At 33.8% G+C, this 14,079-nt stretch overlaps 1 protein-coding gene across 2 annotated transcripts; it reads right to left on the bottom strand.

Annotated features, from left to right (window-relative positions):
• Positions 1–1,174: 1,174 nt before the first annotated feature.
• LOC132182401 (uncharacterized) lies at positions 1,175–2,578 on the bottom strand. 2 transcript variants are annotated; one of them, XM_059595639.2, is made up of 3 exons: positions 2,281–2,578; positions 1,871–1,965; positions 1,175–1,789 (listed from the first exon to the last, which is right to left on the bottom strand). In XM_059595639.2, exons 1-3 carry the CDS (start codon positions 2,483–2,485, stop codon positions 1,745–1,747), a joined length of 345 nt encoding a protein of 114 aa, XP_059451622.1. In that variant the 5' UTR covers positions 2,486–2,578; the 3' UTR covers positions 1,175–1,744. The 2 variants fall into 2 exon arrangements, with proteins under 2 accessions (XP_059451622.1, XP_059451623.1); XM_059595640.2 differs by having other exon boundaries at positions 1,175–1,777.
• Between the last annotated feature and the right edge of the window lie 11,501 nt (positions 2,579–14,079).

Here is a 14,079-nt window from a genome sequence, read left to right as displayed (position 1 = left end):
CGCACCATGTTTTATATATTATATATAAAAACATGTGTTTTTTAATTTTTTTTCTGGTGCAGCACGATAAGGAGAATCAACATAAAACTAAACGCTTTTGTTGTTGTCGTTGAAATATAAAATCTGAATGTCAGATTGCAGCTGGCTTCCACGTTCAATTAATGGGTTATGATAATTGATAAACGACATGACCAAAGAATTTGAAACGACGCTTAATTGTTCGGTTGGTAATGGTGCATATATTATATGCACATACATATTGTGGGAGAAATCAAATCATGCTACCATTTCACGACCATGAGTTTGAGGGAACTAGCCCCGGCCGGTACTGTTTATGCATCATCAATGATTATGTTTGTTAATATGTTTTAGAGGTTTTTTTTTTTTTTTTTTTTTAAACATCTATTTAATCAAAAGAGATTACAATAGAAAAAAATTCAATTTTGACAGACCCTTAGCACTTCAGTGATCTCAAAAGAGATTACAATAGAGAAAAATTCAATTTTGATAGACCCTTAGCGCTTCAGTGATCTGGAAGGAGACCAGAAAAGATAAAGGCACTAGCGAATGCAGCCTAGCCTATTAAGGCCACAGCGTTCAATGATGGATAAAACCATCGGGAATAAGAAAACCCTTAAAAACTTAAATCTTGACAAATTTTCAAACAAACTATGAAAATTAAGCAAAAAATGAATGGTGAAAAAAAGATTTCCTTCACAGACACAAAGTCTGAAACCTAATCGATTTGGATTGATTTTAAAAATTCAATCAAGATTAGTACCTCAATGAACTAAAAGAAGACCAAATAGACGGAAAAAAGATACTCTACACATACACAAAGTTTGAAGCAAAACCGGTTTGGATTAAACAAAACATAATGAAAATACATGACAAAAAGCAAGAAAAAATATCTAAAAGTTCAAAAAACAGCAACATCAAAAGAGGAGGCGGAGTCGTGGAGGAGCTGTGCTTGCGTGAGGGATCACAAGGTTCGTAGTTTGACTTGTAGGAAGGATGGCTTTAGAGAGCAGAATCTATTCTTTTTCTCTCCATTACATTACATCAACTTGGTGAATTTGCAAAGTAAAACTTCCCCAAAAAAAGAAAAAAAAAATATCCCTCGTCGCCGATCGAGAGATAAGCTTCAACAAGTTGCATTAATTGCATTGTAATATATATGAAATGATTAAGTAACCAGCTTTATGATAAAGATTTGATTTGGCCAACAGACTAAGACCGGAGACTATATTTCTGCCTGTCCTTGTCTACATCTCTCTCCTTTCTATCCCTTTGCACCAATCCAAATCTTCGCCCATTACACCATACAATAATGGAACGACTCATCATCATCTGTCGCTACAAATATCTCACGTTTCAAACTCTCCTAAACAAAATATCTACCTTACTAAATTATCTGTAAACCAAGCTTAAGAACAAATTAATTAATAGGAATAACAAATGAGTAGAATTTTTTTTTTTTTTTTTTTCACATTATTTTTGTATGACATGCACCTATCAAACCTACTACATACTGATAAAAATACAAGGCCAATTTGGTCATCCACCCGAGCAACAGCAATCTTTTCTAAACTACACTAATTAACACGGCCATCTGGCCCATCACCCCCACAAACAAAAAAAAAAAAAAAAGCAAAGAAAAATCGATATTGAAAGAATCTTTCTCAGCTGACAGGTGCCATGGTGTACGTTAGGAGGAGTCTCTCTCTCTCTCTCTCTGTCGACTCTAATCTTTATCACCGCCTGCTTTACCTTCAAGCTGTGGGACCACCTGCGGGGACATATAAGTCCTTAATCTAACAAGAGATAATCAATTAACCCCAATCAACCAACGGATTAATCACCAACTAACCTGATCTTGAGATATTGGAGGATTGCACGGGTGAGATGATCCTCTCCTTGCTCTCTTGTCAGCTCGACCGTCCATTCTGCCTCTACCGCTTCCAGCTACAAACCCAAAACAAAGAAATTAGATTCTCAGCTCAAAATAATTCAAAAAGTGCCCCAAAAAAAGGGGTCGGATTATAATGTCACAAATATCTCGAGGCATATTCGGCGGAACACGAATTTCTCTAGGCCGTGTTTGACACGTACGTTTAAAACAGTAATCACGTTAACGAAGCCGACAAGAAATAATTAATGCATTAACACAAAATGTGCACACAGACAGGACTTTACAGGGAGAGTTTCAGCTTTACTAACATGCGCCAGTTGCACCACACCGGCGCAAACAAAACAATGAGAGATGGCTATCGTATTTACCGGCGGTGGCATGCTTTACTTTTCTTTGCGCCTTCAAGTCTAGGGTTGACTCCGAGCTGTCCGGCAAGTACCGGTCCAGCCGGAGAATCCCGCTGTTGTTTTCAAACATTGCACGCACAAACGAGGCCTCCATGGTGTTCAAGAAGTGCAAGTGCTTCTCGTTGGTCCATGACCCTGTTTGATGGGCTGCTACATGCGACTCCATGGCGCCTGAAAACCACCTTTGATGTCGCCGAGTAACAGCTCCGGTGGTTCTGAGTCGGGTTGTGTTGTAAATTTTCGCAGAAGGTTGCGGGGTCTTTCATGCGTTAACTCATTTGAGTCTTTTATATAGGGTAGCTTTCCTTCTTTAAGAGCTACAAGGGGTAGTTGAGGTGAGAGTATTGGACGCGCATACTCGCCATCATTGTGGAACACGTGTATTCTTTAACTGTATTTTCCTTTTTTAAAAATTAGAATCAGAATAAATAAGTACATTAGAACGTCTCTAATAGGTAAATCAATTAGTTGGGACTACGCCTAATAAAATGAAGATCACTAGTTCGAATTCACTCTTTAATAAGTAACTCAATCGGTTGAGATCACGCTTAATAAATCGAAGGTTACTAGTTCGAATCTCCCTCTCCTTTTGCGCGGACATGTCAAAAAAAAAAAAAAAAAAAACCTTAAAACTAACTCTCTTCTATCTCAAAATAAACGCAACTATTTCATTCAATTTATTTATAATTTCATATTTAACGCATACTTTTAAATGCTACATGTATCATTGCTCATTCAAATTTTAATATTAATTTTTACAGTCACAGTTTTTTTTTTTTTTTAATACATGTTGTATAACTATGATTGATGAATCACTGACAAATTGCTCTGCCAAAACAATATCACTGATACATGTAAGAATTTCCTCCAGCCAAGTTGTATCTATGACTTGCTTAATTGCCACTTTGGCTAATCCATGGACCGCCTTATTCGCCTTCTGATTCACGTGTCGAATCTGCCATTTGGGGAAAAAATTTAATACAACTAATACATCTTCCACGAGTTGCCTAAACATACTATCATTCCCCCCACGAGCTTGTATGGCATCCGTAACCTGCTTGGCATCACCCCCCGACTATTAACTATTGGATTCCTCTTTCATGGCAGAAGCTAACTCCATAGAAAATAGCCATGATCTCGGCTGCAGTTGGCTCCAGGTAACCTAGTTTCGATACACTCCTAGCCACAAGCACCTTACCTTCCTAGTCGAGCATTATGATATCAAAGTCCATCCGACCTCCCCTCACATTGAGAGTTGCATCACAATTCACTTTATATGAGCCCTCCGAAGGTTTAGACCACTACAGTTGTCATTCCACACGCACAGGAGGAGTCCGACCTTCGGGCTATGTTGCTTGTTGGAACTCCTGTATGGCATAGGCTGCTTCTCTCATGATTGTATCAAGATGGAGAAACGTGCCTTCATGAATCCATGTGTTTCATCGAAACCATATTTTTCGGAGTATTTTCGCAAACAAACAAAAGTCACCCCCCTACCGTCAGAGTTCAAGAGTAAGCAATTGAGAGTATATATAACATTTCTCATTTTTACTTATTCTTATATGTTTTTACATAGAGTTACATTTTTATCTAACAATGTTAATGTGACAATTTCAACCACCGTTTAATCATTTATTAGGACTAGCACATAAATATTATAAAACAATTACAAAATAAATATGTGGTATATAATGTTTCGCTTTTAAATATAAAATGTGAGTTAGTTCTTCAAGAGTAATAAGCAATATATGTTTCATTAATTAACATTCTATTTTACAAATTCATAGGGTAATATAAAGGGCATGAGTTTTTTTTGTTCTTATTTTTATTTAATGAGAAAAAGAACGTGGTTGATCATGTATGAGAAAAAGCGCGAGTACCTAAGTGTTTAAGTACTCGAGCGGTTATAGGTACGAACGATGTGGGGGTAAAAATATCTGGATAGCTTTACAACTAGAAGATTGAGAACCGAGAGATATTTTGGGCGGGGGATAAAATAATACAAAAATATCTTGGAGGGGGATTTATGAGATGCTGACTCTTGGGCAGTATTCCCGTCTTGTGGGTTTGATTGATTTTTTCTCTCCCCTTAATGTTATGACCTCGTTGTTGGGTCAGATTCACGAAATTATCCTTGACGCAGTCAAAGTCAGCAGAAATGGTTTCGATGTGGTTTAATGGCAGCCCGACATCTGGTGGTCTGTTTCTACACTTCAGCTTACCTAATTTTCAATACAAAATTAACCAAATAAATAAGAAAAATACTATTTAATATTTTCTCTGTATTTTTTTTTAAAAAAATATTTTTAGTAATTTATTATTATTTTTATAATTAAGATTAATTTAAGAATAAATTGAACATATTTCAGTAAAGAAATAATTCTTTATGTTTGTATGGTTCATTCAACATTAGGAATGAGGACGCAAGAATACAGGTAAATATTTTTTAAAATTAATAAAAACTTGAAAATTTTGTATAATTGCTTTGCTTGTGTGTGACGTAAGCAGCTGCCACTACAGTAAAAGCAGCTGCAAAGGAGAGTACAACTGTACATGGGAAGGGGAGGCAGTCGTGGACCAAACTGGGTGGGTAGATAAAATAAGTATTTGTTATGATCTGTTTATTATCCATTTATTTTATACATATTTTTTTATAATAAAATTCATCTAAACGTCATAAAAAATAGTTATATATATAGAATAAATAAGTACTTGTTTATTTGTAAAGTACCTATTTTGTCAGCCATATCAAACCAAAAGAGTGAGGCTTGGGAAATATCTGTTCGGAGTTTGTCATTCTTGGGAAATGATTAGGTGCAAGTGATGAGCAGGAGAATGGGCGTGAGGCCGTGGGTGGGGACCCCGTGGTTTAGATGCTTCTGTACCTGACCAAAACTAGAAACTATTCTTGGGGGCTTGGGATCCAAAAGGACGCTAAACATGATGGGGTGATGGCCAATGACTTATCTACCCCTATACACGTCACCCAATATAGTCGCCGGTGTAAAAGTAAACTGTAAAAGGATAAAAAGTTGCGTTTTTACTTTTTCCCATTTATCTTATCTGTACAAACGTAGAATCAAGCTTTTTACCTGTACAAACGTAGCATCAAGCTTTTGATTAACCAATCAAAAAATAGTGAAAGACTGCAAGTTAGCCAATAATACATATCATAAAATGATATATACACAAACTTTTTTATTTTTTATTTTTTAATTTTGATCTCTTTGTTGCTTACAGAACAAAATGTTGTATGTTTAGACCAATGACAGAAGAGTGTTGTTAAAGCATTCGTAAAAGACTCTACTTTTTTATTTTATGGACCCATTTATCATGGAACATGCGTTGTTGTGCCATGTTGTAGAGAGAAAGATAGTTTGTAACAGGCTGGCAATTTAATTCACGACATGAGAATTTGATACGAATGCGATACGTAATTTTAAGGTTAAGATTAGGGTTTAGGTTAAACGGGTTCAGATTATAAACGGGTCACCTATTTATGACACGTTTAATAAACGTGTCAAGTCGTGTCAACTTGCGAGTTTGCGGATTGACACGTTTGACCCGATATATTTTTATTTATTATTTATTTTTATTTCAATTTTGTAAGGTTACTAGAATTTTGCCATTTTGGTTAGGTTATAAAAAATAAAATGACTTTAAACGGGTTAACAAGTCGGGTTAGAACCTATTAACATCTAAATTAAACGTGTTCACGGGTCGTGTTGTGTCGTCTCAACCCCTAGAGCTAACAAAACGGGTTGACGGGTCGACCCTGTTTACTACCTGTAATGACCTAACACCCATTTAAGATAAACTCATACACGACCTGTTTAGTTAAACGGGTCACCCCCCAAACCCAGACACAACACAACTATTTCAAGGGTTATCCGACATGATCCGCTTAACCCATTTAAAATAATGGGTCATGTTGGGTTGACACAATACGACCCAACCCGTTTAAAATTTGAAAATGAAATGCAAAATGGGCTAGACAAAATGCGATCTTTCCAGCATGAACGGTTTAAGATAGGAAGAAGAAATGATGTTGAAATTGCATATCGAAAACCAAACATTATAAAATCATATTTAACATTCTCAAAATTACATCTGGGAAAGGACAAAGGAACAAAAATACAGACAAACAATGGTAGAAAATAGTTCAAATGGAGATCATCAATCCATGACCATACTTATTATACATACAAACTCCCATAAGCAATCACAATGCACTCACTCCACTTCCACTTGTGATAAAAACAGATCTAAAGCCAAGTGTGACTCGTGTTAGAGTCAGCCTTTAGTAATAGAATTTGGTAGTCTTCTCCACTCTTTGAACATAACTTGAGCTGAATCTCGGCAGAGTGCGACGTCGGCGGCGAGAGAGAGGGGGAGAGTGGCAGAGTGCGACGTTGGCAGGGAGTGGAGACAGAGCGGCTAGCGGCAAGCGGAGAGAGTGAGTCTGTAAAAGGGAAAAAGAGAGGAAAATCAAAGAGTGATGGAGAAAGAAGAGGGGGCGACGCAGCGTGAGAGTGTGAGGAGAGCTGGAGAGGAAAAGATGTTTTAGGTTTAGGAGGTCCTCTGTCTTTTAGGGTTTATATATATATATATATAAACGTGTTTGGCGGGTCACCTGTTGGTTGACCCGCTAGGTACAAAATAAACGGGTCAAACCCAAACCCGATAACTTTGTGTCGGGTTCGTGGGTTGTGTCAAAATTGCCAGCTCTACCCGACCCGACACGTTTAGTTAAACAGGTTACACGTGTCGTGTTACCTGTTAAGAAAACGTGTCGTGTTCGGGTTTGGGTGTTCGACACATTTAGTTAAACGTGTCGTATTCAAGTTTGGCATAAACGGGTTGACACGAACCTGACATGCCAACACGTTTTGCCAGCACACCACATATTATTTTACCTTTAAAAGAGTTATCACTATGCCTTTATAACATGGTTGCAACAAAAAAATAATGAGGAAAAAGTTCATATATTCCTCTTAAACTATGATTCAATTCACATACAAAGTTTTAATTGGAACTTTTAATTCCCAAATAACTATAATTTTTTATTTTTTTTTTGGCAAACTAGATCGCCAATAATAAAGTTTACGACAACATCTAAAGATTAAAAGACATATATGTATAACGTCACCTTCTTCCATAATCATAAACATCCACAAATACATATGTAGATAATTTAACTAGGTAATACATGACTCCACATCAATAGTACTAAAACCCAATACACATACATATGCTGTGATGTTACAAACAATCTTTTATTATTCAATTATGATTTATTATTACTTAAATATTTTTTTTTACCATTGGGTCTTAAACCAATTTTTTACCGTTGAGTATCAAACCAGTTTTTATGGAGAAAAAAAGAAAAAAAACTAAAACATCTTTAATTTAGTTTTCTACATTTATGACTGTTGCTTGGAAAAACTGGTATTGACCAAGGTCTAAAGGGATTTGTCCATTAACAAGATTTTATGGCATTTAATTATTTGACCGTTTGGTCTATATATCTTCTAGATTATATATGTATGACCGTTGGTATTAAACTTTCCATGACAGTTACATATATTCATGCAATTTAATAGCATGAATCAATAGCCCACTAATTCTTTTTATAAAGCCACTAAAGAGCACTATATAATATACTCTTGATATAGATTTTCATGAGATTTTTTTTTACTTAGTTATATATACATTATAGAAGCAAATAATTAGGGGCAATGTCCACCTATTGTCTTCTATTTCTTGTATTTTCTCTATGTGGTTTTGTTTATCAAAAAGATTAAAGGGTTGTTCTACTAGTCTTTGTTATTGGAAGTGCGTCCTTAACGAAGGTGGACGTTATAGTCTAATCCTGGGAGGTTGCGTGTCAAGAGATCCGATCGCAGCAAGTTACATAATCCAGGAGGCACGAATCAACCTTTAAGGATAACGCTCATGTGTAATTCTATAGCATATTGTGACATCTTTCTATACTCTACTTTTCATCTCTTTTATTTTATTTATTAGAATGTTAAATTTCATACTGTAATTATTTTATATCAATGAGAATTTGTGCACCATCCAAAATTATTTCCAACAATCTTAAAGGTTGATTCTTGATGGTTGCACAAATATCTTTTTTAAAATTATAATAATAGTATTTAAACTTAAGAGAAGTCAAATACTATAAGAGTTTACGGTATGCAATTCGCATATGAAAAAGATGAAATCAAATCTTGAGTGGAAAGATTTTGTTGTGGAAAAATATCTGATAATTGATTCATTTATCAGAAGAGGTGCTTAATTTAATGTGTAGGTATTGAAAGTGAAAATATTTTGATTGAAAGAGTTTTTGATTATTTGACCTCTAATTGTATTATTTAATTTGTTCGTTAAATAATATTTTATTGATTTGGTCACGAATCTTGCAATAAATTTTTTTATGCCTCTTATGGATTTTTAGAACTTAGCACTTTATGTTATGTTGTGCTAAGCTTGGCTGAAAATCATCCATGTAAATTAATAATAATAACTGTGAGTAGTTACTCATGTTGTGATGGAGAAAATACATAGGCATTGCTAATTGTGTGCAGAGAATACCACTTTGCTAAAAGATTTTTGCAGGTAAGCACATAGTAAGAGGAAGAGATGTGGTGCGTGTATTGAGTTGATCGGTTCTCACTACACCTAGTTGGTGTGTGGTGGCAACAATATATTTGGAAGATCTTGGAGTAAAACTGTTGGCTCCGCTGTGAGTTTTAAACTCTGATTCATAGGTCTTATTTTTTTTAAGACATAATATACAATTTCATTTATTAAAAGAAAAATCAAGTGATGAAGATGCTCATTGATTGAATTGAAATTTATATCACATGAATATTGTATTTGATAAGCGGTGACCATTTGTTGATTATTCTATTTCAAAAAATAAATAGCATCTAGCACTTATGTTGGCTATATCATGCTAGATTAATACTTTAAAAGTATTTGCTAATTTTTCATCTATATCATTTAGCTTTCAAGTTTTCTTGACATGCTGATTAGAAATAAAAAAATATGTGATTATTGAGGTTCATTTGGTATATGATAAATTTATCATATCATAAGAATTATATCAGTGGCATATTTATTAAAATGAGCCAATACTAGTCGATTATTATATGATTGAGCTTGATACTTTGTATATTTATTGGGGCTTTGGTTAAAAAGATTTTCTTTTAATATCTTGATAGAATTTGTGATATGCAACCACTATATATATAATATATAAGGATCATGTTGAAAAATCACAAGTCGTGATTAGTATTTGTTTTTAACAAATCAGTGCTTCAAGAAAACTATCAATTGAGAGAAAATAAAGAAGATGAAATGACAAATCATACTTAAAGAAAGATGAGCTTATAGAAGTCATTTCTTAAAGCACTTGTAAACTATTAATGAAAATGTATTTTCTTGTGAATATTTGGTTTATTCCATTAATATTTAGCATGATAGATTTATACATGTAAATCTTGGCTACATCAAGGGAATGAAAAGAAATTAGAATATTGAAACAAATGATGAATTCTATGATTGTCAGTTTTGGGCTATTCACCAAAGTGTGGGGGGGAAGCTATTATTTTGTTTGTCACATTCATAAGCATTGTTTGGAATACCTCGAAGTGTGGGGGTATTTGACAAATGTTATGTTACTCGAACCTAACATGAGGAAACTTGGTTTTAAAACCTATGATTGTGATTTTATTAGTTTTGCATATAATAGTTCACGCTATAGATTCCTTATTATCAAGAGTGGTGTTTTAGATTACAATAATATTATTGAATCTAAAAAATGTTATTAGCTTTGAGCATGTGTTTCTTTGAAAATAAGGAAAAAATATTTCATGATTTTTTAGTGCTTTTAATAAAATTGTTGATGATGTGTAAGAATTGAGAAGAAGCAAGTGAGCTAGAACGAAAATGAATCTTGGTATGGATTTTATTGCTTATGTTGTTGATGAAGATCCAATATGTTATGGTGAAGCAATTAAATCTCTTTTTGATGCATTTTTTGGTTAGAAGCTAGAAATAATGAATTTGAATAAATTATGTCTAACCATACTTTGGAACTCGTTGAGTTACCTTCTAAAAGCAAATCAATTCATTATATATAGGTGTTTAAGAAGAAGCTTAAACTGGATGATACAATAGATAAGTACATGGTAGACTTGGAAGTTAAAAGCTACAAGTAAATGCAAAATGTTGATTAATTGCTACTTATTTTCCAGTTACTAAAATTGTATCTATTGGAATGTTATTTCCCATTACTTATATTTATAAACTTATTGTACATCAAATGGATGTCAAAGTTATTTTTCTAAATGATGAAGAAATTTATATGGAGTAGCCCGAGGGACTAGTAATCCCCGGTCAAAAACATAAAGTGTGCAAACTGATGAAATCCTTGTATTGATTAAAGCAAGCTCTTAAACAATGGCGTTTGACAAGGTGATGTTGTCTAATTTATTATTGATTAATGGTGCAAGTAAATGCATAGCAAGTTTTACAATAATGAATGTGTCATTATTTGTTTATATATATATTGACGACTAGCTTATTTTATTTTTGTTTAGCTAGCATTGATGTTGTATATGATACTAAAATATTTCTTGCATCTAATTTTGATATGTAAGACATAGGTAAAGTTAATATCATGTTGGACATTAAAGTTATTAGAGATAATGATTGCATTATTTTATCTCGGATATATTATCTTGAAAAGATGCTTAAAAGATTTAAACACTTTTATTATACACCTATGTCTACAGACTCTACACCATATGATTCAAAATTACACTTGGTTAAGAATCATAGTGATGTGTGTTTTTGCAAGAAAAATATGCACAAATCATTGATAGCTTGATGTTATGACAAATTGTATATGCTTTGATATTACTTATATTAGTGAGTAGATATATTCAAAATCATGGCATTAAGCATTGGGATGCTATCTCTAAATTGTTGAGATACGTAAAGGGTACAATTAATTTTGGTTTGTCATATTGTGATTATCCTTCTATATTGAAAGGACTTGTGTTTACTCTAGCTAGATGAGTTATCTCTTGGAAGCCTTCAAAAAAAAAAAAAAAAAAAAAGACTTGCATAGCAAGGTTTACTATGGAGTCCAAGATAATTGCCTTGGAGAAGGCAGGAATTGAAGATGAATGGCTAAAAACCTTATTGGTTTAATTTATTTGCCTTTATATGCTAACACAGTTCCACCTATGTGTTTATTGTGATTGTTAGGTTGTTAAAGCTCGAGCAAAGAATTTATAATGAAAAAGTGCACAATATTGTGAGGTAGCTTATTGAGACTGGTATATGTCCATGGACTTTGTGAGGTCATAAAAGAATTCTGCAGATTCTTTGACCAAGTTACTAGCAAGAAGGCTAGTGAGAGAAGCATCGAGGGGGATATGACTGATGCCCAAATCATGACACTGTGATTGATACCCAACCTCTGTGATTGAAGATCCCATGAATGAGGTTTAATGAGAAATGAAGTCATGAGTAAAATGAGGTATGATACTCTCAATTTATGTTTATTAACTATCTTGTTGAGAAGATTAGTGATGAGTCCATCCCTATGGTGTCAGACAGTACAAGATGCAGAGTGATTAAAGATGAGCTTAAAACTCTTAATGGATCTATAGTCCTTACCTGTTGGGATAGGATGTTCCCTGCACACACTCCTGATGGATATCACCTATATGAGTGTGGAAGTGCTATCTCCTATGAGACTTTGATAGGTCTCTAGAGCGCTCATAAAAGCCATTTTATGGTATAACAACAAAAGATACAGAGTGAGTAAGGATGAGTTTAAAACTCTTAATGGGTCCATAGTCCCTACTTGTCAGGATGAAATGTTCTCTGCACACATTCTTGATGGACGTCACCTATGTGAGTGTAGAGGTGGTGCCACCTCCTATGAGACTTTGGCAAGTCTCTAGAGCACTCATGAAACCCAGAGGCGCATGGCATGTATAAGACGCCAACCCGCTATAAAACATCCTAATTTTCTTTATTTGATTTGATTTGATTTTTTTTTGGAGAAAGTTATGTGGATGATAAGTTTGATTAACTTGTGGATTTAGTTAAAAGAGTTTAACTCTACCATAGTTCATTAAGTTTTTACTTATTTATCCTAGGTGCGGTTAAAACATTCGGGTACCACATCGATGCATGCTTTCAATCTCCTCCTATTCAATTGTTTGTAACATGTGAGGGACTGTTGTAATGTTACAAACAATCTTTTATTATTCAATTATGATTTATTATTGCTTAAATATTTTTTTTACCATTGGGTCTTAAACCATTTTTTTTACCGTTGAGTATCAAACCAGTTTTTATGAAAAAAAAAAAAAAAAAAAAAACCTGAAACATCTTTAATTTAGTTTTCTACCTTTTTGACCGTTGCTTGGAAAAACCGGTATTGACCAAGGTCTAAAGGGATTTGTCCACTAACAAGATTTTATGGCATTTAATTATTTGACCGTTTGGTCTATATATCTTCTAGATTAAATATGTATGACCGTTGGTATTAAACTTTCCATGACAGTTACATATATTCATGTAATTTAATAGAATGAATCAATAGCTCACTTATTCTTTTTATAAAGCCACCAAAGAGCACTATATAATATACTCTTGATATAGATTTTCATGAGATTTTTTTTTACTTAGTTATATATACATTATAGAAGCAAATAATTAGGGGCAATGTCCACCTATTGTCTTATATTTTTTGTATTTTTTCTATGTGGTTTTGTTTATCAAGAAGATTAAAGGGTTGTTCTACTAGTCTTTGTTATTAAAAGTGCGTCCTTAACAAAGGTAGACGCTATAGTCTAATCCTGAGAGGTTGCATGTCAAAAGATCCGATCGCACCGAGTTCCATACTCCGGGAGGCACGAATCAACTTTTAAGAACAATGCTCTTACGTGATTCTATAGCATATTGTGAAATTTTTCTATACTCTACTTTTCATCTCTTTTATTTTATTTATTAAAATGTTAATTTTCATACTGTAATTATTTTATATCAATAAAAATTTGTGCACCATCCAAAATTATTTCCAACGACATATATAGTTTTCGTGGCTTATCTGAAAGAGCAATGCAAAAGAAAATGAGAGAAAAGAGTAATGCGACATCACCTTTCCACCTTTGGCAGTGGGTTATTAGATTGGTACGTGAGAAATAAGACTTCTTGTTAGGTTTCTTAGGCATTGTCTTTACTTCTCAAATACGCAAGTCGTCGGAAAAAGAGGGTAGACTCCCAAAGTGCATTAACGGTTGAAACTACCTAAAATTGTGACTTGCCAATGTTCAAGAAACAAGATCGAGGTTTAACCGTTCAACTTATTGCATAGGTGATCTCGTACCAATCAATGGTGATGGTCAACAACCTTTGGCAGCAACTGATAGAGACCTTGGCAATCAGCGGCAAAAAATAATCTCCAAGAGAGAGTGCATGCAAGAAGGAACACAACTACTTTGGGTCAAAAATAATAATAATAATAATAATTATGCTACTTAAATGAGATATTTTTAATTAGAGAAATACTAGGTTTATAAATAAATTTTATAAAAAAATTGATGTAGTACAACATAATTAAATATAAATAAAATTTAAATTTTAAAAAACTCAATAATATTATAATCGGGCTTAAGTATTGTTATTAAACGAGGCTTAAGCTCAGGTAAGTGGTATACATTATCG

This window comes from Corylus avellana, chromosome 5, assembly GCF_965113065.1.
Source record: "Corylus avellana chromosome 5, dhCorAvel1.hap1.2, whole genome shotgun sequence".
In the NCBI taxonomy this organism is placed as follows: Eukaryota; Viridiplantae; Streptophyta; class Magnoliopsida; order Fagales; family Betulaceae; genus Corylus; species Corylus avellana.
This window is presented reverse-complemented; position numbering and strand designations above follow the sequence as displayed.